This window comes from Vanellus vanellus (assembly GCF_965231255.1).
Source record: "Vanellus vanellus genome assembly, chromosome: 13".
In the NCBI taxonomy this organism is placed as follows: Eukaryota; Metazoa; Chordata; class Aves; order Charadriiformes; family Charadriidae; genus Vanellus; species Vanellus vanellus.
The window spans coordinates 21654437-21682358 of record NC_138918.1 but is presented as its reverse complement, the minus strand read 5'-3'; the positions used below and the strand labels follow the sequence as shown (position 1 = coordinate 21682358).

The 27922-nt window shown below is 58.2% G+C and overlaps 1 protein-coding gene and 1 long non-coding RNA gene across 2 annotated transcripts in view; both read right to left on the bottom strand.

The window, feature by feature from the left end:
* Positions 1–3719, bottom strand: part of LOC309677250 — a 35304-nt gene extending 31585 nt beyond the window's left edge. The window contains exon 1 of the long non-coding RNA XR_014269673.1: positions 3658–3719. This is a non-coding gene — a long non-coding RNA (uncharacterized lncRNA). The remainder of the gene's footprint in view (positions 1–3657) is intronic.
* A 12593-nt stretch (positions 3720–16312) lies between these two features.
* CXXC5 (CXXC finger protein 5) overlaps positions 16313–27922 on the bottom strand; it is a 39207-nt gene continuing 27597 nt past the window's right edge. Inside the window, exons 2-3 of the mRNA XM_082490047.1 lie at positions 22070–23099; positions 16313–17332 (exon numbers count right to left, since the gene is read on the bottom strand). Of these exons, the coding sequence (XP_082346173.1) occupies positions 17288–17332; positions 22070–22855 (831 nt within the window). The 5' untranslated portion in view covers positions 22856–23099 and the 3' untranslated portion in view covers positions 16313–17287. The remainder of the gene's footprint in view (positions 17333–22069; positions 23100–27922) is intronic.

Genomic DNA, 27922 nt, shown 5'->3' with positions numbered 1-27922 from the left:
TTCAGATTAAACATTAGGAAGAAGTTTTTCACTTTGAAGGTGGTGAGGCACTGGAACAGGTTGCCCAGAGAGGTTGTTGAGGCCCCATCCCTGGAGGTGTTCAAGGCCAGGCTGGACGTGGCCTTAGGCAACCTGGTCTAGTGGGAGGTGTCCCTGCCTATGGCAGGGGGGTTGGAACTCTATGATCTTTAAGGTCCTTTCCAACCTAAACCATTCTATGATTCCATGTAGGAGGTGTGATGGAAACAGGTGGCTGAGAGCAGTGTGGAGAACAAGCAGTGTGAGGAGGAACAGGAGATAACCAGAACTGACAGGACACAAGATGACCATGAGCTTTGGATCTGCTAGAGAGGACCAACTTCCATGACAGAGGGCCATTTGTGAGCCAGCACAAAGGTGAGAGCAAGCCAGGAAGTCTTTGGAAGTCATCAGCAAGACTTAAGGAGGGTCAGGAGATCGTAGGTCTCATCTCGAGCTACTCATTAGCCACAAGGACTCTGGCCTTTCAACCAAACTAATTACTGATTGCTCAAAGGATAGCACTTCCCACAGCTGCTAAACTTGCTGACGCTGGGCCCTGGACGTCTTCTATTCTGGGAAGGGGGAGTGGAGTCTCCTAGTGTGAACTTGTGGAGCTGGGCAAAGCCACACTGGAGCAGAGATAAAGTCAAGGACAGCTGCAGCTGCTTGGCAATCGTTCAAAATGAGCCACGAGTCAGTGACTTGGCTATTCTGGGATGAGCTGAGGAGCCAGCACTGGGGAGAGCAAATTCATAGCCTGCTAGCACATAAATGGACTGCAGCAAGCCGGAGTTTGAGCAACCCCCAGCACGGAGGCAGAGCAGATACATATTTGTCAGAGACCCGATCGGAGACTTACAAAGCCCCATCTCTGGTCACCAGCGAGGAGATGTGGCTGTGGATCTGACATGGGATTTATCTACCAGCCCTCACAGGTCTACAACAGGGGGGAGTCACATAAGCTCCCCAAAACTCATGGGGAGACAAGGGTGCTTCAAGGACTTTGCAACCCCCCAGCTACCTGAAATTGGATCAAAACTTTATCCCAGGGCTGGTGTACCCCAGCTCAACTGCTGCTGAAGCTTGTAGTGAAACTGGTGGAGGTTTCCCGAGTAGGAGTTTATTGGGGATGGGATGTTTCACTGGATGAAGCCTGTGAGATTCCCTGAATCTGAAACCAGTGACCCAGAGAAATCCTCTCAAATCTTGGCCAAAACCTCGAGCCTGAATGGTTTATGTGCTGCATTTCCCAACTTTTGGGTGGGAGCACTAGGAGTGGACGCTCTGATATGTGCCAGCGAAGATCTGTTCATGGCTTCCAGTATTCCCATTCTGACCCAGGTCAGCATGGCTGGGGCTGACCTGACCCCACCACACAAACCCAGTGCAGCTCACCTCTAGAGCTGCAAGACTTGGCTAGAGAATTAAGCTCTTTGCAAGCTCACCCAAAGGACACCACAGGCCTTTTGAGGTCACTCATTGCATATGCTGGAAAGCAGATATGATCTCATTAGGCAAATATTTATGACCAATATTGTCCACTCCCTGGCAATGAATAGCACCACTTGGAGCAAGAAGCTCTCAAGGGATGGTTAGAAAGGACATGGATTGACAGAAGAGTCTGGGTTGAGCGTGAACCTATGCTTACCTGGCTTGAAAACGCCTACATTTATTCTAAACATTTTTTTCACGATTCACCAGGAGATTAATTAGCTGCTTGGAAACCCCAGACGTTAATTATTGATTATGCAAAAGATTTTGTTCATCACAGTTGCTGAGCTTGTCAGTGCTGGGGGACCCGATAGCTGAGGACGTCAGGATGAAGAAGATGTCTGGATGAGCACCGGAGAGTGGATTTGCCACCCACTTCCCATGGTGGGCCTCACTGCAAGGTAGCATGGCTCAAAAAAGGGAGCCAAGCGTGGCAGCAAGAGCCCAACTCAAACAAGGCTTGCCTTGAGGGGACGGGCAGCTGAGACAGAGGACAACATGACCCATCCAAGCAACAGATCTGGGACCCCCCTCACCCTGGGACACCCGAGCTGATGGATGGGGCTGCCTCCAGGGTGTGCGGAAGGCAGATAATTCACCATCACCTCCCCTTCACAGCAACACGCCGGCTCCACCGCAGCACCCGATGCATGCTGGGTGGAGATGGGTGCCAGTGGGCTCCTCCTCACCACCGCTCCCCGGGCAGCACGACAGCAGGCAGAGTGAGCCGGCAGCCACGGCGAGAGGTGAGATGCAGCAAGCCGCGGGTGGCAGTGATAAACCTCCTGCAACGCCCGGCAATTAATCTTGCGAAGCGGTGAGTCAGAGTCACCCGGAGCTTCCTCCCCTCACCCAGAACAAGCCACCGCCGTCTCCAGAAGCTCTTGGCTCGGAGGACCTGCAAATGCCACCAGGCTCAGGGAGAGGTTTGGGGTTTTTTTTGTGCTGTGCCATTAATTGAGAGCCCTGACTGCAGAGAGGCACAGGTCCCCCCTCCAGATCCCTCTGCCACACCTAAGGGAAATGAGATCCACCGATATCCACACGCAGTGGCGTATCTCAGCGGAGGAGCTGGGTGGTTTAGTCCCGGCTTCTTTGGCCGTCAGGAAAGCAAGAGCAAGATGCCATCCTCATGATAAAGCTTCATATAAAGAGGTGTCAAAAGCCAGAGGGCTGGAGGAGGCGGGGAGGACCGTAGGCATTTAAATAAAGACCCCAGGAAGGAGCGGGCAGACTGGGTGTTTAACTCACACCCGCGCATTTCCCCCCCTCCATGTTTTCCCCCAAACCTGCGGTGCTCCCCAAAGTTTGCCAAGCTTTCCCGGGGAAAAGCCTCTTCTCGCTTTGCCTTAGGCATGAATGCAGTTTGCAGTTTTAACAGCAGATGTCTCTCCTATTATGATTTATAAAAATGCTTAAAATAAATAATGCAAACATATTTACAGGAATGAATTCCTGCTCCTGAGCGCGTTTGTCACTCGGAGGCTCCCGAGCAGGAGCGACTCGCCGCCTGAGTGCCTCCCGCACTGCCTCCCCGCTGCCCCCACACTGCTCTCCCCCCCCTCCGCCGGCACCGTGGCGGCTGCCAGGAGCCCAGGGCAGGGCGGCCAAATCCCAAATCCAACCCCCCCCCACCCCCACACCCCCAAAGCCCCAGGTCTGGGCCCACACCAGCGTTTCAATACAAATGTTGTATAATCAACGTGTTAAATATTTAAAATGGTCGTGCGGGAGAGCTGCCCGGCGGTGCCTGATTTCACACATCCTGACAATTTCACGGACCTCTGGGCTTACGTTTCTTGGCAAATAATGAAAGGCTGAGGGAGCCCCCTTCCTCGAAGGGCACGTTGGGGAGGTTTGCCCTGGCCGCAACTCCTTCAAACGCGATGCGACTTCTGCAGCGCCTCTCCCACCTCCGCGCCCAGCCATGTCCAATGCTTTTAAGCGTGACCTTCGCGCGGGGCGGATGCAGCCGTCACGCCGCCGAGGTGACTCAAAGGCAGAACGGGGGGCCGGGGAGGGGGGAGAGATGGCCGGGGGCAGCTGCCGGCAGAGCTGCTGCATCCAACGGAGCAACTTTTGCATCGCCGTTCCCGCAGCCCCGTTCTTCCCCGGCGTGCGTGCACACAAAAGAGCCAGCCGTACCTGCCTGCACGGCGGTGATGCGAGTGGCCCAATTACAGCTCCGCACCCAGCCTGGCCGTTTCCATAGCTTCACAGCGCAGCGCTTGCCTCTCCCGAGGCCATCGGAGCAGGACCCGGCATCTTATCAGCGATCATCCTGCAACGCAGCTCTCCTCCGGGCCCTACCTGCCGACGGCCGGTCTCGCTAGCAACGCAGGATAATATCTTTTCCCACCAGAGCCGTACAATGATTTCTTCCTGCTGTAATTTTTGTCTGCCTTCCAAAGCCACTTGCATAACCGGTGCCACGGAAGCAGAGCACAAGGCAGGGCGGCTGCGAGAGCTCCCCGGGGCAGGGGATGGGGCAAGAGGCTGTCCCAGCCTGGAGGACACCCCGAGCAGATCTGGTGCTCTGGTCCTGCCTAAGGAAGGGCGAAGGGAGACACCCAAAAGGATTAATGGGTGTCCCTGGCCAAACCCCACCCCGGGGAGAGGAGGCAGTCCTGCAGCCTGCAAAGCTAATCCAGGAGGACCAGGAGAGGGAGGGCAGGAGCTTCTCCCTGATGGGCCAGATCTTGCCTGGGTGAGAGCCCCTAGGGAGCTCAGAAACACACCCTGCCAAAACAGGCAGAGAAATTAGGCTGAAAAGCCTGCTGCAGAAGGACATGGGGTGTTTGTGGCCTCCTAAGGTGATGGCTTGCTCAGGATCCTGCTTGCTCACAGGCTGCCTCGGCAGGGAGCGGGAGAACTGGGCACACAAAAGCATGGGGTGTCTCTGCTGGGACCTGTGCCATGGTGGAGACACTCATTCCAGGTGGGACAAGCAGGGATATCATGAACTGCATACCCTAACACGTTCCCAGTGAGGGTCCTACGCCCTTCCCCGCCTCAGCCAGTGCCATAGCCAGTGCTGCAGGTCAATAACTGACCCTGCCTCTACTTCTCAGCTCCAGAACTGGATCCACCGGCAGAGCCAGCAGGGTGAACTAAATGACACAAACAAGTCAAGCCCCTGTCCTGGCCAGAGGACCGTGGCTGCACTGCCAGTCATCCCACCAAGTGTTGCCCAGCAGAGAGGTAGCAGCACACAAAATAAAGGTTGCTCAGCACTCTGCATCCTCTGGGTGACGATGGAGGAAGAGCAGATCCTGCTGTGGATCCGTCCCCAGCTTCCCAACTGGGCGGCCAGGCTGGAATTGTTCACACTAGTGGTTTATCCACCAAAATCTGTAGTTTTGGAGAGACTGTAATTATTTGTGAATTTGGGCTCCATTTGAAAGGACAAGGAGCATCTGTTATCTTGGAATAAGTAAAGAGTTTCTTTTTTACTTCTGTGGTTTTAGAACTTTGCAACTTTTCACTTGTAATTCATCTAGAAATGTAGTTAATATCAATAGTGGATATTAATTAACTCCCTCCTCCTGTCCAAGCAACACTTTTTTTTGTTTCAGAAGGAATATCTAGAACAGTTCATTTTGGGTTGACCCTGGGTTTTTGATTTAACAGCCAAAACAATACAACCCTACTTATCCTCACAGCCCAAGTATACTTTTTGCCACACATCAGCTGCCTGCTTGAAATTTTCCATGCTTTGTGGTTGAGTCAGAATACATTTTTCTCTCCAGAATTTAAGCAAAAACTGCATGGTCATTTCTGAGAATACAGTTTGCCCATCAAGCAAGACCACAAAGCTTTCCCACTGCCTTGCCTGAAATCAGGAATGCGGCGGCTGTGCTGGGCTTGGACAGGGCAGCTCCATTTCCCAAGGAGTTGCACACACATTTGGGTGAATTATCAACCCCTGGAAATGGTTGTATACAGATTAGTTTGTAGAGTGCCAGTGCTGTAGAATATGCTCGACCTCTGGAAAACTGGGTTCCTCCAGCAGAGCAGGCTTCAGGGAAGAGAGGGCAGCCGAGGGACCTGCCATGGCAGGGCTGCTGAAGGTCTGAGCATCACCGTGCCCAGCAAGCAGGCAGGACAAGTAGGTATGAGATGCTTCCAGCCCTGGTGATGCTGGGCTCAAGGACTTTGCAAGATGGAGTTGGGACGTTTGTGTTTTCTATTCTTTCTTGCTTTCTTTGCTCTAATCTCTCTTTGCCAGGTTGGAAAGCTGTACGTGCAGGAGAGTTCAAAGTCTGCTGCTAACTCATCAGGTGTTTAGCTTCACACCTAGCCACTGAAACACCCATGCTGGTCCACCCTCCCGCCTTCCTCCCAGGGGCAAATGGAGGCGATGATGGCCCTTCATACATCAATGCTGCAGAGAGGATGGCTTCGTCCAGGACCTTCTGCCATCGTAAGGAATTCATTTCCCAGCAGAGCTCAATGAGCAAGTGGAGAAGCTGGTAGGGGCTACTTGGTGAAGGCAGGCAATGGCTCACCAGGATCAAATGAATCCGCAGGACCCTGCAGAAGGAAAAGCACAAGGGTGACAAACTCGAGTGCTCATGTCCTGGCACAGCCATGCTTGGCATGGGCGAGACGGCCACAGCATTTTCTGAGCTATATCCTCAAATTGTCCTGCTCTCCTTGGGCCGGTGCCTGCCCAGGAGTGCCCGGCACAGGCAGGGCTTGCAGGCTCTGCCGGGCGGTGCGCCAGCCCCGCGCCTGTCCTTCGGGAGGGCTTTGGAGGGCAAGCCTCAGGGCAGATCACCAGCTCCATGCGGCCACTGCTGGGTTCCTCTTGTGCTGGGCAACAAAGGCATGGCCATCCCTGCCGGGGCCAGCAGTACTCACCTAGCCAAGGCGGGACAGGCTGTGACCCAATTCCCCTTTGGTGGGAGGAACAAAAAGGCTCACAGGCAGCAAACGCAACAGCCCTGGTTGTGCTGGGGTGTCAGCTCAGCTCTGCGTGGCTCAGACACGACTCGGGACAACTGGTAAACTCCTCCAAGACAGGCGGAGCAGCAGAGAGATGGCAAGTTAGGTCCGTTTCCCTCTTCACCCTCCCCTCCTGGAGCCCTGCCACCTCCAAAACAGGGGAAAGATGCCAAAAAAATGCGACTGGAATATGAATATGATGTTCAGACTGCGGCAGCGGCTGTAACCCAGCTTGAACTCTCCAGCGGCAAAGGTCCGTCCCGCGCTGCAGGCAGCAGGGACGACGGCCAGCCTGGGCTGCCAAACCCTCCCTCCAGCCCCAGCCCTCTGCCACCAGCCCGTTGGTGAGCTCCTGCCGGCTGCTGCCTGCACCCCACTCCCTGCCCGCAGAGCTCTCCTCCCTGCCTGCACCCACACTGCCGCAGTGGCTGAGGCCCTCACCGTCCCCGCAGCATTGCAGAGGTTGCTGACAGAGCCCGTCTGAGCAGACGCTGACAGAGAGGGAGTAGCCCCAGCGTGGTCACTCCTGGGAGAGGTCCAAGACGTTGGGTTTGGTTGGGTCTCACATCCCTAACGAGATGTGCAGGGCATAGCAGCTACGCGCATCATGATGGAGAGCAAAGATAGGGAAGTAGATGTGAGAAATCCATCAGCTCTGAGGATGGGGAATGCACCCTCAGGCACTGGCTGCTGCCCCGGTGGGGTGGCACAGGGGTGCCAGGGCTTGACACCCCTGCCCAGGGGTCTGTGTCCAGGGTGTACTTTGGCTCCAAACGGGGTCAGAAGCCCCAGGAAAGGCTCGGGCAAGGCTGCCATGAGCCACATCCAGTGAAGAAAGGTCACCTTGCCCTCCTCACACTTGGCTCCCTTTGCATGGGCATCACGACCTTGCACCTACCCAGCCCAGTGCACCGCAGAGCCCGGCTGAAGAGTTTCCTCCGATCTTCGAATCTCAACACACCAGAGCAGAGATTTGGGATGAGGCAGAAGAGCTGCCTTGGGCCCATGGCATCCATGGAGCAAGGACAAGGTCCCTGGGGTGCAGCATCTATGTGCAGCACCCATGTGTGAGCCAGACCTTGCTTGTAGGGGCTGGTACCTATTCCAGTCACATTTTGGGGGGAATCTCTCCCCTCTTTGGAGGTGGCTGGCCTGGGAAATTGTCCACAGCTAGAAGGATGCTCCATGGTGCTGTGAGCAGCAGGGGTTTTGCCAGGGTCTAGATGTGTGCCTGTTCTTGGGCTGGGAGAGGGGACTGAGTGGGGCTTTGCTCTCCAGCCTGGGCAAGACAGCAGCTGCAAGGGAAAGGGGGAAAAGGAGGAAATTGGGTACAAAGAGAAGCTGTGGTAGATCTGCTCAACCAGGGCTGTGGCAGCACCGGGATCTGTGTTAAGAACTGGCTTCCCCAAGTTTAGGGGGCTGAGAGATGCGTGGAATAAATTACTTGTGACACTGACTCCTACACTTCCAGGCTCACACGGGATTTAGCCACCAGATTCCCAGTTAAGTCAGCACCAGTTATTAAGGTCAGGAGAAATCGGGTGGCTAAATCCTATCTGGGGGCTGCGGCACGGCGGGGCTGTGCCAGCCCGTGGAGGCATCCTGGTGGTCCTGGGGGACATGCCCCTGGGGGCCTGAGAGCTGCTCCCATCGCAGGCTGGAAATCAAATAAACAAATAATGCATCTCATGCAGCTCCTTTGTGGGGAGAGGAGAGGAGAGGAGAGGAGAGGAGAGGAGAGGAGAGGAGAGGAGAGGAGAGGAGAGGAGAGGAGAGGAGAGGAGAGGAGAGGAGAGGAGAGGAGAGGAGAGGAGAGGAGAGGAGAGGAGAGGAGAGGAGAGGAGAGGAGAGGAGAGGAGAGGAGAGGAGAGGAGAGGAGATCTTGCCCTGATTCAGGAACTGGTCTGTTTTGCTGATGGTTTTTGAGTGGTTTCACTTATCTCTTTCCTCCTCCACTACCTGAGGTTTCAAACGCTCCAGGGAGATGTCTCCATTAACCACAGTTTTCTTTGGCAGTTATATTTCATTACAGTCTCTCTTCCCGCTAATCCTTCCCAGCTTTTGTTGTTGTTATTTTTATTATGATTATTTTCACAAACCCTTTGTTTCCAGCTGTACTTAACCTGGCCGTGTCCCTTTAAATACCATGGCCTGGGCAGAATAGGGGATCAGTCCTTTGACAGGAGCTAAAGTCCTGTTTGATCTGGATTAGATGCTGATTTTGCTTACCAGACTAAAGACCAAGGGGGACCACGCAGCGCCTGTGTTTGCACAAACCTGCCTGGTTGCATTCCTCTTCCTCCCCGTGTCCAGCTGAAGGGGTGAGCACGGGGCTGTGCACACAGCTTGAAATCCAAGCGGATAAACAGTCACTTTGTCTGGAGCCGATGTAAGAAAATGGAGGTGGGAGGACAGAGCCGGCAGCTCTGCACGGTGCTGGAGAGCTGACTCGGGTTGCAGACCCTCTGGAGGGTGCGGCGGCTCAGCACCCGCCGACCGAGACACCCATGGGCATCCCTCAGCCCTGGGCAGACAGGAAGGCCCAGCTCAGTCTTGCTGCTCGTCTTGCAGGCTGGGGCTTAATCATGGTACCCTGGGTCCCTAATGACCCACCTCATGGTGGGGATGGGGAGGACGTAGGGGCACCGAGACCTCCGCTGTGCCCTGTGCCCAGCAGATTGTGTTTTCTCCAAGAACTCACATCCCTGCCGTGTCCCTTCTTCACCACCACCTCCTGCCTCTTCTGCCCTTTTCTCTCTTTCCTCTGCCCAAATGACAAGTCTTTTCTCTTTCCCTCTGTAGTCTCCCTCCCCTCATGTCTTGCCCTGCCCTGGCCCCTTCCCCCAGCCCCATCTCCCCAGAGCCCCCAGGAGCAGCAATGCCTCCCCGGTAGCCCTGCTTCAGTCCCTTCTGTCACGGTTGTGCTTCTTCTGCAAGGGACCGCGACCAAACCAGGCTCCAGGAGAGACAGCGGGGGCCACCAGTCAGCTCGGGTGCTTTGTGGCCTGGAGCTGAGGGGGTGGGGAGCCCCCATTACACACGCACGTACTTGCAGCAAAGCCAATTTATACCTCCCCCTGCGGCTGTCTCGGTGGAGAAATGTCAGGACTCACCGCGAGGCAGCGAACCGCACCGCCGGTGGGAGCCCTCCAGGCCAGGCAGAGCAGGCAGGAGCTGAAGCTCGGGGCAAGCCCAGTGCCTGCACCCCACACCTCGCTGCAGGGAGCGGGGGGCACACGAGTGGGCTCTGCCCTGGGCTGGTTTCACCCCCCGTACTCCAGGTTAAAAGCACCAGGAAAAACCTGGAGCAAATCCTCCGGCTTTACCGGTCTTGCACTTGCAGCAGGACGCAGAGTCGTGCCAGGGGAGCATCTCCCACTGGATGGTGCCCAGATCACCTGGCAGCAGGAGACCTGTGTCCACAATGGCAAGGTGGAAAGGTGACAGTGGCAGTGATGCCACCACTGCATGAGCAGGAGCATCCAAAGGGTCGCAGGGCACAGATGAGAGGTGTTGAACTGTGACGAGTGCTCCTGCTCACTGCCCAGGTCCAGCACGATCTCCTGGCTGGTCCGCTCCCAAAGACCAAACTAAAACCAAAACAAAGTTAAATCAGCCAGAGGTGAGGCAGGTCATGGCCATGCCACTGCTGGAGGTATCACCACCCATAACAGATGGAGCATTAAAAAGAACGGTGAGATAAAATGCAGAAAATAATGACTGTAAAAGTCAAGTGGGATGTACTCATCGAGGGCCTGGTCCTTGGCTCCTGGAGGTGGGCTTGGCTGACTTGCATTACTGCAGTCCCAGCCTGCATGGCCCACCTGCCCACACCCATGTCCCCCAAGACAAGAGGTTGTCCCCCCAGTGGCAGAGGCAGGTGAGGAGATGCAGAAACCCAGGGCCGCCCTGGGCTCTGCCAGGGCAAAATGATGCTGTGTTATGGTACGTGCAGGTAAGAGAGGGGGATATTGTCCCACCGTCTTGTTCTTGTCCATGGGGAACCCTCATGGCAGAAGGTGGTCATGTGAAACACCCTGGGCATCATTCCTCTTCAACCAGGAAGAGGAGAACAGTCAAGGTGAGAAAGTAGGTGGCACCAGTTGGCACGTGGAGGAAAAGGGACTGAATAATTTGGAGGTTTCACCCATGCTTTCCCTGTTCTCATACCCTTCCTGGGTTTGGAATAACCTGCTCTAAACACTTGTTGGCTCCTGGGTTTGCCCATGAGACACAGGCCAGCAGCTCCTCCACCCCTGGTAGGCCTGCCCCGGGCTCACTTGGGCTCAGGGAGAGGGAGGGGGCTGTGCAATGGGACAGGCTTTGGGCACAGTGTCCAGCCAGGACAGCTACAGGAGAAGTCAACTGAAGGATCTCAAAGGCTTGGGACATGGTGTCCAGCCAAGGCCAGCAGCAGAAGAAGCCATCCCAAGGGTCTCAAAGGCAAGGCAGAAGAGGGCAGGGCACCCTTCCTGCCCCTTGGGGGTCTCAACCTCAAAGATGATGGTGCAAGGGGGCGCCTGCAGGACTGGCTGGAGGGGCAAGGACACGGCAGCCTGGTCTTGTGTTGCCACTACCCATGGTACCAGCTGGACGGCTTCACCAGCACTACCCCAAGATCGATGCTTCACCTGGGCTGTCGGCACTGGCATCATCCAAGGGGGAGGCAGGTTCCAGGCTGCAAACCCCCCCAGCCTGGACTGGTACCTGTGGCCTCTGCTAAGCCCCTGCTCAGCTGCTGTCGTTCACCCACCGTCACCCAGAGGCTGAAGGCTAATGCTGCACCAGCCGCTCCCTCCCCTGCCCGATAACACAGCATCTTGCACTGAGTAGCCTCCTTCTGCTGTCACAGGCCGACCTATTTCTCACAAATCCTGACTGCTCTGGCCTTAAAACATCTTGACGCAGTGCTGAAACCGGCCTTGGCACAGCAGCGAGTCCCCGATTAAGCGGGAGCCGCCACGGCTTGGCGTGGGCTTTGCAGCCAGCAGACGCTGGCTGGAAGAGCAGAGCAGCCGCAGCGTGGCTCGAATCGAGGGGCACCAATGTGCTCATCAGGAATAATCAGGAGTTATTCTTGATTAAACGGAGAGACACCACAGCTCAAGCAGGCTACACAGTCCTTGTCGCCGGCAGCCATGGGATGCTGGAGGACAGGGTACGCTCTGAGGCTGAAGGAGCTGGGGTGATGACAATGGACCAGGGATGCAAGAGAAGCCCTTTGTGAGAGCAAACCCAGCACACCCCAAGTACTTGTTCATGCTGTGGGGTGCGGGGGTGGGAGCTGACACCCCAGGTCAAGACGGTTTCCTCCACAAAGGCAGCACGGCTGAGCTGCAGACAGGGTTCTAGGTCTGGTGGCACACCAGTCCCCAGGGCAGGAGGACCTCGGGCAGTTTCTGTGCAGCCTCAGCTACAGAAACCACCTAGTGATGCCTTCAGCGAAGTCCCCAGCCTCCCACAGAGCCGCAGCAGGGCACCCAGCCAGGGCACTTGGCCAGCTGGAGCAGCAGCTTTGCCTTGCTGGGGACCCAGCTCGTCCCAGCACGGGCTGGTGGGATGCAGGAAGGGGTGTCAGCTCCCACCTACAGGATCTTTTCCAAGGATGCTGCCGGGTAAACCTCCTCATGCCTCAGCTCAGGTACAAGGAGATGTCAGTGCGTAGTGGTAGGTCAGGGACTCTGGACATCCTAGAGGTGAAGTGATGTGGGTGTCAAGCCTTTGGGTGGTGAAGGACCTCTCACAGTTCCGCTACCCTGAGAAAAGCCCTTTTCAGGCTTGCTCTCGTAGAGACACAGCGATGAGCACAGCATCCCAGAGTCCTGGTGGAACCCTCTTGCCCCCCTGCCCTGCACCTCAGCACAGGAAGTTTCTGGTGCTCATTCCCAGTGGAGAAGCCACAAAGAGACTGTGGGATCCTTAGCCTGAATTTGAAAAATGTGGAACTATTTGGAAGAACTTCAGCCAGAGCCGAAAATTGGGCTGGAAAGCTCACAGAATCGGCGTGACATGGGGCAGGTCACCCAGCCTGCTGTGGGGAGCTGAACTGGGGGAGGTTTATTTAAATTAGTGCTCCCAAGTGAGCTGGCCCAGCAGCCCCAGGCTCCAGCCTTGAAGATCATCAGACAGCCTGAGCAAAGCCAGCCAGGCACTGGTGAGCATCCCTCATGGCTGCCCGTGCCTGGTGAGGGATGGTCACACCCGGCAGACCTACGTCAGTCGTGTCCGGCTGTGGTGAGGCTGCCAAAACCCCTGAGCAAGCTGGTGTCAGCCCAGCACCAGGACACACTGGGGAGCATCCACAGATGGCCTGGCCTTGCAGGAGATGCTAAACATCTCCCTGCCCAGCATGGGGGCTGGCTGGACCCTGCCTTGGCTGCACAGCCCCCTGGGCTGACAGTGTTCCTACCAAGCGAACCTGAGCTGATCCCACCACCCCAACCCGCTACCACCATCTTGCCCTTGGGGTGAACCACTGTGTCACCCAGCAGCAACCAGGACGCGATGCTTGTGGCTGTTCCCATCCCACCAATAGGGATCTCACACACACACACCCCCCCTTGCCAAGACCCTGGCCCCTCGTTGTCCCACCATCCCCCTCCCCGCATCTCTGAGCCCCCGCCGGCAGCATGGCCGGCCCCGGCAGCAGGAGCAGGCTGCCGGCCGGGAGGTCACGCCTGGCCGGCGGCGTTCACGGCGAGCCCGCCATCCGGCTCAGCTGAAGCACATTTTGTTCGGCGCTTCCTGCATCCTGCCCCATCCCCGCGCCGGGGGGGGCGGGTCAGCCCAGGGTCAGCATGCTAATTGCAGCCCAGGGGACAGCAGGACGAGGTGGCCACCAGCCCACTGCACTGGGGTCCCGCTGCAGAGAGGGATGGGTGACACGCTGCAGCCGAGCCCGGCACCCCCCCCATGTGCTGGGGTGCCCCTGTGGCAGGACGGGACATGTCTCCGGCACCACTGCAGAGGTTGCAGCTCCTGCTGCCGGCTCAGCTGTGGCTCACTCCACACTCAGGGCTGCGGATGCCATCCTCTCCAAGCCAGGCCAGCTCCACCATCATGCAAACCACCGCTGGCATCACCGCGGTGCCGCTGCACCAGCCCCACACCAGGGTCCGTCCTCTCCTGGCATCGCTTGCTGGCACCTTCCCACGGGGAGCCCCCAAGGCCGAGCGGGGATTCGGACACAGCTGTGCCCTCTGCGGCAGCACACCCTGGGGCCAGAGGCAGGTTTTGTTGACCTTCTGCTAACTCTGTTTGATGCGGATGTTAATTAAAAGTGACCCCAGGCCAGCCCTTGCAGTAGCACCCAAGGTGCTCCCTCGGCGCTGTGCTGAGCTCGTTATCATCATCCCGTGCTCCCCATGCCACCCGACTGCCAGCGGCCACCCCGGCACCCAGCCCTGGGGACAGCAGCCCTGGGTGCCACTTCCCCACCAGCAGCTGGGCAGGCAGCGGGGGTGGCCCAGTACAGAGCATGTGACTGATGGTGGCACCACGGCTGAGCGTGGTGGATAGGGTTGGCTTCACCCTCAGGAGATGCCTGAGGTCCTGCCTGCCTAGGTAGGATCTCATTAGGCAAGGCTCATTGGTGAGCACGGTGCCCTCCACCTGCACACACACCCGGGGAGCACAGATGCAGCCCGGCACAGGGGTGAGCAAGAAGTGGGGTGGAGGGGCCACCAGCAGCTCCGGCGCCCCATCTCCCACCTTCCCACCACCGCACCCCACTCACAGGCAGGGTTCGAATCCCACCCTCTCTCTGGCTCCTACTTTTCTCCCAGACCTCATGGGGAAACCCCTCCTCTCCTCAGCCCCTGATGATGCCCACGGCCTCGCTGCAAGCATCGCGTGCCCTGCTATCACTGCCCTCCCCTGCCAGCGCCCATGCTCCCTGCCGGTGCCCACCGTCCCCACCGATGCCCCGGCTGGAGGAGCAGGCGGGCACTGGCAGCGCTGGGGTCTGTGTGGCAGCGGTGGTAGGGGCTCTGGCAGGGCCATCACTCCCAAACCACCGTGCACAGTGGCTGCACCGTCCTCCTCCCACCGAGAGAGCTCCTTGAAGCATTTGGGCTGCCACGATGCGCCGTGCCGGTGTCCCCATGGGGGTGATGGGGACACATGCCCTGTGCTTGGTGGCTTCCAAAGGGGAAAGCAGAGTTGGGGACGCTACTGTCCCTGGGGGATGGAGCGGGCAGCGTGGCAGCCGGGTGGCACAGCGGGGTTTGCCGCATCTGCAACTGCCCCCGTGGCACTTTACCAAGCGCCACCGCTGCATGCACAGCACCAATCACAGCCCCGTTGTGGGGGACATGGCCAGACCTGGGGGGACAACCCCGTGGGGCAGCCGCAGCGGTCCCCAGCCCTGGCTGCTGGTGGGATGAAGCAGCACCCCCACTCCGCTGGCCGCACACTGGTTCGGGGCTGGAAAGCTCTGTGTGCTGGTCCCCAGGACACTCTCCCAGCATGGGGTAGGGGCTGGTTACCCCCCTACCTCCCCCCCCGGGTGCCAGGGCCGTGCATTCACACAGCCCCAACCGTCAGCCACAGTCATAAAAAAACAGCCAGACTCCTTTTTCCCATAACAGCTGCCCCCCTGCCCCCCCCCCCCCCCCCCCGCCACATTCCTGCTAAGTGATTTCGGCTGTTGCCCGAGCAGCGTGAACTGGGAACCAGTTCCCCGCAGCCCCTTGCCAGTGCCACCGCGGCCGGTGCACGAGCTGGTCGTGCCACACATCAGAACGCTCCTGGGGCATGAGCAGGGTCCGTCTGTCCCCGTAGGTCTTGAGCTTTGTCCCTCGCCACGCTGGCCCGGCTCCATCGCTGTCACCGTGAGCTCCAGTCATCCCCGCAGTCACCCCTGGGCTCGGCCACCAGTGTGACCTGGGTGCCCAGGGACGGCCTCCAAACCCCTGGGGAACCGCTGGGGTGGCCAAGTGGAAGCTGCTGAAGATGGCGTTGGGGGCGGTTTTCTCCAGGGACCCTTGGAGCGCTTTCTGCTCAGTCCCGGCAGGTCGCTGCCCAGCAGGGATGGAGCCCACGCACTGCCGTCCCCGTCCCCCCCCTCCTCCTGCGGGCGCACATCTGGTCAACAGATGCTGGCCCAAACACTGGCTGGAGCCAGGGACAAAGGCTCTGGCGACCTACTCCCAGCGAGGCAGAGCTGGTGGCTGCCAGGTCCAGGCAGCTCTGCCTCTTCTCCCAGGCTGGGACGACCCTCCCGTAGGCTGGCAGGGGGCACGCAGCCCGCCTGCCCGGCGCGATGCTCAGCGCAGTACCCCAAGCGCCGGCAGCGACCCCGCCAAGCTCGCCTACAGCCGAACCCGTGCGATGTCCCCTCCACCCTGGATGGCTCCCGTTGACCCAGCGCCAGCACAAGGCCAGCCTGGAAAGCCACCCATCGGCGGCACGCTCAGCATCCTGAGCCCACTCACCTTCAGGAGCTTGGTTTGGACTTGTCCCGACAAAGCGAGCCTCGCCGCGGCTTTAATTAATGACATTGTTTCACCAAAACAAAGGGTGTTGCGCTACCCGGTAAAACTCCAGGCAGGTCAATCCGGGAAATATCCCCCGGAGGAGCCGGGGCTGGCTCAGCCCAGCCACTGCCGGGATTAACCGTGTGGATTTAGCAGCCCGGGTGGCTCCAGCTCGGCTCATCGCACCGGGCCGGCCACCGCCGCGCTCCAGCATCGTCACCGGCGAGGTCCCCTGGCAGCCGGCAGGACCGCGGCAGGCAGCGGCAGGGCGCACAGGCCGGCGGAGGGACCGGCCACCATCGGCATTGGGGGGCCCGGACAGCTGGAAAGAGGGGTGGGAGAGAAATAATAAAGCTGTAAATCATGACACAAAACATGCATTCATTTTATTCACAAAAACAGCCTGGATCGCTAAAACATTACAAACAGCATTTCAATTTAATGATGTAGAGAGAGCTGGAGAGACGGGGATTTGAACAGAAGAGAAATATCACTTTTCGTAACTGCTTCAGCACAGATCCTGCAATATTATTTTTATTTTGATTTTTAACTTCAGTAAGTTTACAAAAATTACTTCTAGGAGTAAACCGTTGCAATTAGGAGGTTTTTCTGTACGCAGTGTTTCTTGTTCTATATTAATAAACTAACAGTGACTTTTTTTTTCTTTTTTTTTCTTTTTTTTAAATTCTTCTTTCCTTTTTCGAAGATCGCCAGTTGTGTAGCAATTGTTTTCTTCCACGTTTTATACCGAACCTCTTGCGGGTTAAACTTACATAGGTGAATGGCTAGGAAAAGGGATACTACATCGCTTTAAACATATTCTCATTTATAAACATGAAGTTGAGGCATTCTAGAAACTATCCACTCTATTGTATGATGGGAAAGAATCAAATAAAAAGTATAAATGAGGGTGCAATTAAACAACTGTGCTAAATTACAGTAGTGCTTATTAGTAACTAGATTTTAAAAGGTTACTGTAAATTTACATTCCCTACACAAGTACTGCATCTTTCACACATAAACAACATCAACACCAAAACACAGAAAGAAACTGATTGTCCATACTCTGTCTATTAAGTCTTGGTACTTTACAGATCCATTGTTTTTTTCTTTTAATTATTTTTATTTGAAAAGCAGTTAAATGTCTGACTAGGACTCGAAGATGTTAAAACGAACGCAAAAAAAAAAAAAAAAAAATTATAAAAACAGGAATGAGATTTGCGAGAAAATATTTTTGGTTCTAAAGAGACACAGGTGCATCCATTCATTTCAGCCAAAAAATCCCTTGCCTGAGACAACACAAGCAAGCAGTGACATTGCACTTGGATGACAGAGCTTTGGGATTCCCGTTCCTACTGGAACCATCTGAACGCGGCTCCTGTAGGAAGCATCACCTTCTGGAAAGGAAGAGAGACAGGGAGGGGGACAGAAGAAGAAGGGACATGGCGTTAGGTCGGGTCCGGCACAGCCGCGCAGCACCAGCGTTGTGCACCCCTGTGTGTCCCCCCAGCCCCCAGCCCTGTCCCGGCATCCTGGTCACTGGCCTTGGGACACATCCAGCCCCGGCTCAGCATCCCCCGGACACGGCCGTGCATCCCAAGGTTTCCAGCCCGCTGGCAAATGCCGGGATGCCGGCCGGAGGGAGATGGGGGTCCCCCCCGCAGCCAGCCCCCCCCTCTCCCTTCCCCGGCAGGGCACCCGGCAGAGCGGCTCGGCCATTGTTCCCGCGTCCCCGCGCCGCGGCCGGCACAATGGCGCAGCCCCCGACTTCCCCTCCAGCCGATAGCGAGCACAATGGCCGGGCCGCGGTCAGCCAGCATGGCCCGGCACGGCGGGCCCCTCGCTGCGAGCCCCCACCTCCCCCACCACGGACGGCACCACCAAGGACCTCTCGGCATCTCGCAGGGGGAAGAGGGATGAAGGAGGCTGGTAATACGTCCAAGTCCCACCAGGCTCAATCCCACACGCAACAAAGCGCCTCATGTCAAACGGGACCTTGTTGAAGCCACTTCCAGGAAAGGTGGTGTGGGGGGCAACAGCCCCAACAGCTCTGCGGTCCTCTGGAAGGAGGACCTGCGACATTTCCCAGCTGGGTGGGAAGCCTGTGCAATGTTCACAAGACCACAGGTGTTGTATGCAAGGACCGCAACGTCTCTCAGTGCCAACAGTGTCCCCTCCAAGCAAGGCCAAGCCACTCTAGCCAGCAGACAGGGCCACACAATCACGAGGAAGACGTGCCTCAGAAGGTCTTTCGGTTCCTGCATCTCCAAACAAGCAAGGGACACCAACGGGAAATGAGCCACAGGCTGCGGTGATTGGCACAGGCAGCAGGCTGGACTGCCATGGGGTGGTGGGGTGGACAAGGGACAGCCAGCCCCAGTACCAGCTCCCGGCTTAAGCCCGGGTGCAGGACTAGGGCACCTCATGTGTTGTCCCACGAGTCAAAACCATGCCACATTCAGGTCCCTAACCCCACGCAGAAGCCAGCCGGCTCTCATCGGGTCCTTCTCTTGGACTAAGACACCCACCAATCCTCAATGAGTAACCATGGCCACATCTCTCCCCACCCCTGTGGGAGGGATCCCAACATGCTCATTTCCACAGGGACCATGACACAAACATGGGGCTTGGGCAAGGGAAGGGGGGGGGGGGGGGGCAAAGGACGAGAATAGGCAAGAGATGGTGGTGCCCAGCTACGAGAGATCGTAGCTTCTTCTGCTCCCGGCGCAAGTCTGGTCCTCAGGGCAAACTGAGCTGGGGCAGTCAACGAGCAGAGCACTGCAGGCATCACCACTTCACCAAAGGTCTCTGCAATACGTCATCAGGCATCTGGGGGAGACGCAAGTGCTTCTGGCCACTGATGCACAGGGCTGTGGCACGGCATGCCACCCACGCTGGATCCCACCCAAGGCACCAGATGCAGAATCAGTGGGACAGAGTGTGGCGGAGTCACCAGAAAGAGCCACCTACTCAGAGACATCATCCCAGGAAAGAGGAACGAGGGGAGAGGGGGCTCCGAATGGGTCTAGAAGGAGATGTCTGATACAGGTCACCTTAACCACCTCTGCTCCTTTATTATTAAAGGAAGATGGACACGAACTCTAATTTGGATGCCCAGGATAGATCCCCCCTCTTCCCCACAATCATAGAATCACAGAACTGTTTGGGTTGGAAGGGACCTTCACAGACCACCCAGTCCAACCACCCTGCCATGCACAGGGACATCTTTCACTAGATCAGGTTCCTCAAAGCCCCATCCAGTCTGACCTTGAACACTTCCAATGATGGTACATCCACAACTTCCCAGGATCCTGTTCAGTGTCTCATCACCCTTATCATAAAACATTTCTTCCTTATGTCCAACCGAACTGTTGCCGCTTGTCCTGTCATGACAGGCCTTGGTGAAAAGTCTCTCTACGTGACACTCGCATGAGGGTGGCGGTAACCTTCACATCAGCGCTATCTGAGGCACCAAGGCACTCCACCAAGGCTTCTCCAGCTGGAAGACAGCTCTGTTGAGTCAAATCCCAACTATTCATGGCCTTTGTGTGACCTACAGCTCTGGAGACAAGCCCAGGATGACCTCTCCAGGGCTGGCCACCAGCCCCCATGGCATTAGTCGGCGTTGCTGCAGCTAGCAGACCCTGGAGGAGCCTAGTGGATGCAGGGACGTTCTGCTGCCTGTTCCAAGCATCCGACCTGCCTCGCTGGCCTTAGAGCCTCAGTTGGCCACCACCACACCAGGCCACCAGTGGCGACCACTTATTCAAGCTCTGTAGATCTGTAGATGTGCAGATAAAGCTTAACGGCAGCAGAGGGATTTAGCCCATGTTTTTATGCTGCCATAAAGGTTTAATTCTATTTTTTTTTACTGCTTGATTTTAGATCAATGTTTAATCACAGCTGTGACCCCTGTCCAGGCGCTCCGAGGATGTTCCTCTGGACACACCGGGCTGGCAGACCAGAGTCACTGAGGTTGCTCCTCTCCCGGGCAACGGCACAGCTCCCCGCAGAGGGGGACGAAGCTTCACAAAGCCCTATAAATTTTTCAGCCCCGTATAAAGGGTCATTGAATGGCCCCTCCTGTCCTCATATTAAGCACTTCAGTGTGATGGCAGCCCACCAGGACAAGTGGTCCATAGAGCCACCGAGCCACCTCCAGATGGGTCTCCACCACAAGGCAGGTGTTGGTGGCTGCCCTAGGGTTGGCCCAACACAACACATTGCCGAGGCTGGTTGATGTGGGGTGAGGTTTAACAGCCCAGTCATTCACCCAGGTGATCTTGGGACATCAGCCAGGACCCCAGCATCCGTGGCCCAGCCACATACGGCCACAGTCTCATTCAATCAGCCACATACAGCCACAATCTTGTTCAACCCTACCAAGGTCAACACACGGCGCATGTGGATATCCTGACAGAGGGGAAGATCTGCTCCAAAAAGTGGATGGTGATGCCCTGGCATGTCCCGCATCTGCCCAGGCATCCAACCTCAACGGCAAAACATCTCGCCTCAGCCTCAACACACTTACAGTTGCACCCAGGAGGGATGGGGACCCATCCTTGACGAGGCCCAACTCTATCACATGAAGAGCCCTATTTTAGTGGCTCCAGTTTCTCAGCCAGCTGCGGGATGGAGACACCAACCAAGGGGGTGACTGTTTCATGGGCTCCTGGTGCTATTTACTGTCCCTGGACCTGGTGCAGTGCTGGGAGAAGGGAGCGGCTCCTCTGGCTGCTGTGAGCTCTGAGTCTACTGACCCGCTTTAGGACTCTTTGGAAGAGATGAACTTTTTTTTTTTCCCTTTCTCCCTTTTTCCAGATCACTGACTCAGCAAATTAGAACAAGAATATAATTTAGCAATACAGCGGTTTTTGAAAGACACAGTCCCCCTCTCCTCATCCCCACCGCCCAAACAGATTTTTTTTTTTTTCTTCCCCTCCGCTATTCATTCAGAGCTGATGCTAATTGAAAAACGTAGAACGTGGCTAAGAAAACGGTGGGTTGCCTCTTTGGGACGACCGGAGGATGGGCAATGCCCTCGCGCTAGCATGCGCAATCCAGCTGATGCCTTGGTGACTTTTTAGCCTTTGCCAGCTCTGGGGAAGCACTCCCCAGCAGGAAGAAACACATCGGCACCGCTGACGGTGGGATCAGCTGCCGGAAAAATCAAACCCGGCTTACGTGTAACACATGGAGGACCTGGTGGACAGGTCTTGGCCCAGAGCAGCCATGGGTGTGCCACAAGAAGCACGCTCTGCTGGCGCAGCGTGCCCACATGCCACCCCTGCTCCGTGCCCAGCGCCACCAGCGCCCAGCCCTCCCCCACGCCACACCACCAGCACCTGCCCGTGGCCCCGTCTTAATTTCAGACCCATGCGATGACCTGAGCCACCGGACTTTTCCTGCGCGCCTTCCCAGCAGATTTGACAAGGCGGCACCCCAACCCAACGGTGGCTTGCAGCAACTCTCCCCCAAGGCCAAGAGATGGATGTGGTCCCCAGAGGTGACAGCCCAAGTACTGCCCCAAAGCCTCACACTGCGGGGAACCAGGCATCCCCGCGCTTGGCAGCGGCGGTGGGAGCAGGGGGGGTGGTCCCGGCTCAGCTGGGTGCCGAAGCGGGCGCACCGCCCCCAGGGACTGCAGCCGGGTTGCCACCGGGAAATCCAGCTGGTGCCTTATGGACTCACCCTGGCCACCCTGGACGGGGTTTCATCGCCACCCCCAAGCTCTGCCCCGCAACACCACCTCCTGCCTCCCCACCCTCGGGCTAGAAGCTGCTCCCTGGCTCGGGGGGCTGCAGCCTCCCCCCCAGGACAAGGGATGCCGGCACTGAAATTCAAGCAGAGACCTGCTGCCGCCCGCACCTGCGAAAGGGAGAATGAAGCCCAGCGCGCCCGGGGACCCCAGGGAGAGACCCCAGCCCTCCTCCCCGAGACAATCAACCCCAGTACGTAAGGGAGGTGGGGACTGGGGGCACTGGGTAGAGCGCACATCTCACAGTGAGAACTGTTAAGGGAAAAGGGGAAAATAAAAAAGTAAGAAGTACCAGGTGTTTTATTATCTAGGGCAAGATCCGAACCCAGGAGCGCAGCCCGAGGAGGGGTTAGGGTGCCTGAGAGGGGCCGGTTACCTCCAGTGCTGCAGAAGGCTTCTTTTTGAGTTCTTCACATTTTCGGAATTTGCAAATCTGGTGGCCAGTTTTGCGATTCCTACAACTGCTGCACTGCTCGCAGTTTATCCGTCTTCGGCAGGGCGGGCACATGCCGCATCTTTTCCGTTTCTTTTTCCCCGAATTGATGGCAGATGCCAACTCATTCTGCATGGGATACTCTGCCAAGCCAGCCATATGGAGCGCGCTCTCTGCCAGAAACACGCCGGCAGGGGTCATAATGAAAAGGCCTGGGTTGATGGGAAAAGCCCCCAGGTAAGGAAAATCAGAGGGGCCGTTCATTGTCTCTGCAGCTGAGACTGCCTCCATGTCAGAGATACCAGTCCCGTGGTCGCTTGCTAGAGGAAGATGCTCCTGTACCACTCTTTTGAGCATTTCTGTCGACTGAGCAAACTGTTGTAGGGCGGTCTGTCCTTCTGAGGAGATCTCCGACACCCGGTCTAATTTGCTCAGCATACTAGAGATGTTTTTGTGCTTTGAGGTAGAATGACTTTTATCCACAGTCGCTTCGTTGCCATTAGCTAAGGGGTTGCCTTTCTCTGAATGTTCGCTTACCGAGCTGCTGCTACCAAAGGTGGAATAGTGGGAGAGCGGACGGGACTTCTTAAGACTTTTGTTCAAAGGTTCACTTATTATTCCACTTTTGTTCCTCCTCTCGGAGTTGACAGGGGGTTGAGAGTCATCTTGGTTATTTTTTTCCGTCTCTGGCTTGTTCCCAGTGTCTTGATGGGAGCCCGAATTTGACATGGTGCCCAGAGCGCAACAACAAAACCAAACCCAAAATTAAAAAAAAAAAAAAAAAAAACAACAAAAAAAAACCAAAATCCCACCCCCAAAGCCCTTTTGGTAGCACCAGCCCGCCAGCCACCGGGGAAAGCTCAGACAGGAACGCTCATCAATGGGGCGTCTCCTCCAGCGGCGGCTGCAGAGGACTTCAGTCCGATCTCAGTGCAAAGACATACTCTGTGGCTCTGGTACACAACATGCGGCTCTGGAAGTGGAAAAGAAAAGAGAGTTAGCGCTGGCAAGAGCCAATGGGCTTTTCAAAGCGGCTCTTCCTCCCCCTGCCATGAAAGTCTCAGCGCCGCGAACAAAGAAACTCCAGGGAACGGACCTCAGTGGAGATCCGTTCCGCTGCTCTTTAAAAGGGTCGCCATCCAGATAGAAATGGGGGGTCACTGGGGAAGTCCTGGCCTGGGAGCAATGGCACTCCGATGCTTAAAGGCTCTCTGTGCCCGGCTCTCCTCCCCCAGGGACTGCAGCCCCAGGGAAGTCACGGGGCTTATCTCCTGCTCTGCTCCAGCAACATGCGGTCCCCACACCAGATGGGACCGTGGCCGCCCTCAGGATGCCCCCAAGCCAACAGCCAGAGCTCATGCGATGGGCACTCGGTCCCCACCCTGCAGCCGCCCATGTCCCTGCACCCCAGCTCCTGTGCCCTCCCAGATGATGCTGCTCACCCAGCTCATGCCGGGCTGCTCCCCCTACCCTCCTCTTCCTCCTCCTCCTCCTCCTGGACCCTTGTCTCCAGGCCAGCACTGCATACCAGCGCTGGGCAGGGGAAGGAAGCCACATGGGGAGCTGTAGCATCCATCTCCAAGCCCCACAGGGAGCTACAATGCCCACCTCCAAACCCTACCAAGACCTGCAGCATCCACCTCAAAGCCCCATGTGGAGCCACAAGAACCACCTCCAAGCCCCATGGGGAGATGCAGTGTCCATTTCTGAGCCCCTGCAGCAGTGTCCATCTCCAAGCCCCCAGAACAGCCATGGCATCCACCTCCAAACCCCAGAAGGAGCCACAGCGTCCACCTCCGAATGCCATGGGCAGCCACAGCATCCACCTCCAAACCCCGGGAGGAGCCACAGCCTCAACCTACGAGCCCCATGGGTAGCCATGGCATCCACCTCCAAGCCCCATGGGCAGCTACGGCGTACACCTCCAAACCCCATGAGGACCCACAGTGTCCACCTCCAAGCCCCATAGGCAGCCATGGCATCCACCTCCAAACCACCGGAGGAGCCACAGCCTCAACAAACGAGCCCCGTGGGCAGCCATGCCATCCACCTCCAAGCCCCATGGGCAGCTACGGCGTACACCTCCAAACCCCATGGGTAGCCATGGCGTCTGCCTCCAAGCCCCGTAGGAAGCTGCAGCATGCACCTCCAAGCCCCACGAGGAGCCGCAGCGTCCGCCTCCGAGCTCCATTGCTGACCTCCCGCTGTGCCCCGGCATGCCTTGCCCGCACACCCACCGCAGGCACCCGGCCACGCCGGTGGTGGCAAGGGCTCAGTGGTGACGGCGAGAGCCCCCGCCTCGGCGCCGTTCCCCGGAGCGGGGGCGATGCCGCCGTCCCCGGGGCAGCTCGGGGGCAGCTGGGCCCAGTGTGGCTGCAAACACTTGTTGTGAAATTCCTCCTCCTCCCCTCCGGAGCACGCACGCACGCACGCACGCACAGGCACCGCCGGAGTAATCAGGCTTTAGAGGAGAAAAGCTGCAGGGCTTAGCGGAGCGGGAACCCACGTCCCCACCCCGGCAGCAGCTGGGGGAGGGCAGCGCCGGCAGGAGGCCCCTCGCCTACCCCATCTCTCCATCCCGGCGGCCTCCTCTCCGGAGTCTGGGCAAGGACACGGCCACGTGGGGAGAGCTCTGCCGGGACCCTCGCTCCTGCCCCCGGGTGATGCAGCCCCGCGAGGGGCATCCCTGCACCCTGCTCATCCCTCACCCTTCGTGTCCCCTTCGTCACAGCCGAGCCGTGATGCCGCCTACGGCCGCCCTGCCGCAGCCCGGGACCCTTCCCCCACGGCCGAGCCACAGGCATCGCCGTTAAAACGCTGACGGCGACCAGGTCCCAGCACCAACCACCACGGTACTGGCAGAAGCCAGCCCGCCCGTCTCACCCCGGTGCCAGAGCCGGCTCGCCTGCGGAGAAACACACACGCACACCCCCCGCCCTCGCGCTAAAAACCGCTTGCTTCAGCTGCTGCGGGATTTAAGATGCAGCGCGGATCGATGCAGGGCTCGGGTTCCAGCCTGGAGCGCGCCAGGCCACGTGGGGAGGGAGGGCTGCGGCGGCAGGACAGGCTGCCCTTCCCCGGCATCGCCCTCCACGCCAGGCAGGGGGGATGCTGGGCGGTGGCGGGGCCGGGGGGGGCACCCAAAATGGGCCGCCGTGAGCTGTGACACCCTTCCCCGGCTGCCAGGGAGGCGGGGGACCCGTCCCTGCGGGCGTTAGGACGGGTCACACCTTAACGCCGAAAGCAACGGGTGCTGGGGCCGGAGCGGGGAGCGCGGCAGGAAAAGCACCGGACGGGAGGATGTGAGATAAAACCGCCCGGCGGCGTTATCTCGCGCCCGCCCGCGGCTGCCTTTCCTGCCGCCCTGCGCCTCTTCCGCCACGCTCGGGGAGCCAAGCGCCGGACGGATCAGCCCGGGATTTACCGGCCTCGTGGCGCTGTAACCGCCTCACCGAGGTGCTGCCACGGCGGTAACCGGGGGTCTCCGGCCACGATACGGAGCAGAGCAGGAGGGACAGCAGGAGCTCGTCGCCCATCGCTGCGGCAAAGAGCCTGAGCCGTGCCCACGCAGGGCTCACCGAGGGGTCCCCGCCAGCCCCACGGCGCAGGGCGGCGGGGTCTGGGTGCCAAAAAAGGGAGCACACTGTCTGCAGGCACGCCGCGGTCGCCGCTGCCATCGGTTCAGGTCTTCCTTCCCCAGCTGGATGTGCCCACTGGTCCCACCATGCCATGTCTACCGGGTGCCAGCAGCTCCGAGACCCCACCAGCCACAGGCTCCTCCAGAGAACGCGTCCCCCGGCACCCACTGCTGCAGTGGGCGGCCCTGTGGGATGAGACCACCCCATCCCACCCAGCACAGCTCCCCTGCCACCCCACGGGGACCAGGAGCACACCATCGTGTCCCCTCTCAACCCCAGCGGTGCGAGGCGGTGCCCAGCGGCTGGCGTGGGGTGCGGTGCCGAGCCGTGCCGAGCGGCACCGACGCACAATCCCGCCATTGTCCCGGCCACCGCCATCTGCAGCCGCCCTGCGCTGGGCACCGGGCACCACCGCTGTGCCAGGTGGGGCGGCTCTGTCCCCATGCCGTCCCCAGCCCTGGGGACCCCAGAACCTGCTTTGCCCGGCTAATTGGCACGAAGGGGGGGGGGGTGTCCCCCACCACCTCAGGACCACCCAGCGCAGCAGCCAGCTGCTCCTCGCCAGCCTCTGCCCGGCCGGGTTGCTAATTGCAGCGGGGGGAGGAATTAATGATCTTAATCCCTTCTTTATGATTGACCGGAGTACAGACCGCCAGGGCCCCCCCTTCCCCGTCCCGTTTCTGCCCCTGTTCCGGCCCCCATCCCCTGGGGAAGGCGGCGGGCAGCGTCATCTGGGTCCCTTCCCTGTCAGAAGGTGCTTAGTCCCGTCCGTGGCATTAAGGGGCACGTGATGGACTCCCTCACCCGGGTCTTTGCACTGGGCAGCTTAGCAGCCTGGAGGGACGCCAGGGTTCAAGGGGACACCGCCAAGGTCGGGAGGCCCCAGCCCACACCCAGAGGGTTCCCAGCCCTTTGCTCTCCCCCATCCTTCCCCGCCACTATCCCCCTGCCAGGCACAGGCTGAGCCCACAGGGTCTGAAAGCGGGGTGACCCGATGGCACCCAGGACAGGTTACCACTTGGGTGTCACCCACTTTGCCCTCCTTGCTCCCACCAAGACCCATTTCCATGGGTCACCCCCCAAAAAAAACAGCCCCTGCCAGCCCGGGATGCTCGGATGCGGAGCAGCGGTTCTCTCCCATGGTCCTGGGCAGGGGGGGGGGGGATAAAGGGAGTCCTCCTCTCCCCGGGGCTCACCGCACGAGCACCACCCCGCATCCCCCCTTCCCTCTGCCCTGGGGGTCCCCGCCACCCGGCTGACCTCGGGGACTGTGCTGCAATAGTCCAAACAACTAAAAAAAAAAAAAAAACCCAAAAAAAACCCAAACAAAGGTTGCAAAAAGGATCTTTGGTGGTCCAGCACCCGGAGAAAGCATCACCAGCTGATGGACTAAGAGTCTCCCTGATTGCAGGCACCATTTACCGGCAGAAGGGAGCAGGAGTGGAGCTTCGCTTCTCGTAAAAAAAAAAGAAAAAAAAAAAAGACAAGCTGTGATTTCCAGTCCGCTCCCCTGTGTTATTTCACCGCATCGCTGGAAAGCCATCAGCTCCTGCCGACGTAAAAAGTCTCGTCTTCGAGAAAGAACTTCAGCTTTCCTTTAATTTTAAATAAATCAACCTCCTCCCGGAAAAGCTGCCGGCCGGTCAGCTGTGCGCAGACACGGCCGTAGAGGGAGAAGAAAGCAGCAAAGCTGAAGCCGAGCGGCTCCCGGGCTCCCGAGACAAAGGGAGAAAATAAAAGTTCGTCTTTTTTACTAATCTCTGGGCGCTTGGTGGGCACCGGGGGTGGCGGCTTTGTCCGCCTGGAGCAGACGGAGGACGAGGACGGAAGGGACCCCGGCGCCTTTTCAGCCTCCAGAAAGGCGGTAATTGTCCCCTCTGCCGGGTTTTTGTCCCCGCTTCCTCCCCCTCGCCACGCGTCCGCCCGCCCAGCGCGGCCCCCACCTCCCTAGCAAAGCCCTGGTGATGGACCGACAGACAGACGGACGGATGGACAGACTCAGCCGTACCACAGGCAGACCTAAGGAGGGCACCCGCCACCGGCACTTGCCCCTCTTCAAGGCATCCCAGGAAGGGTGTAGGTCAAGGGAGGCTGCAGCTGGAGGTGCCTTCCCAGCTGGAGGTACCAGTCGCAGCTCCAGAGAGGGGCCAGAGGTGGG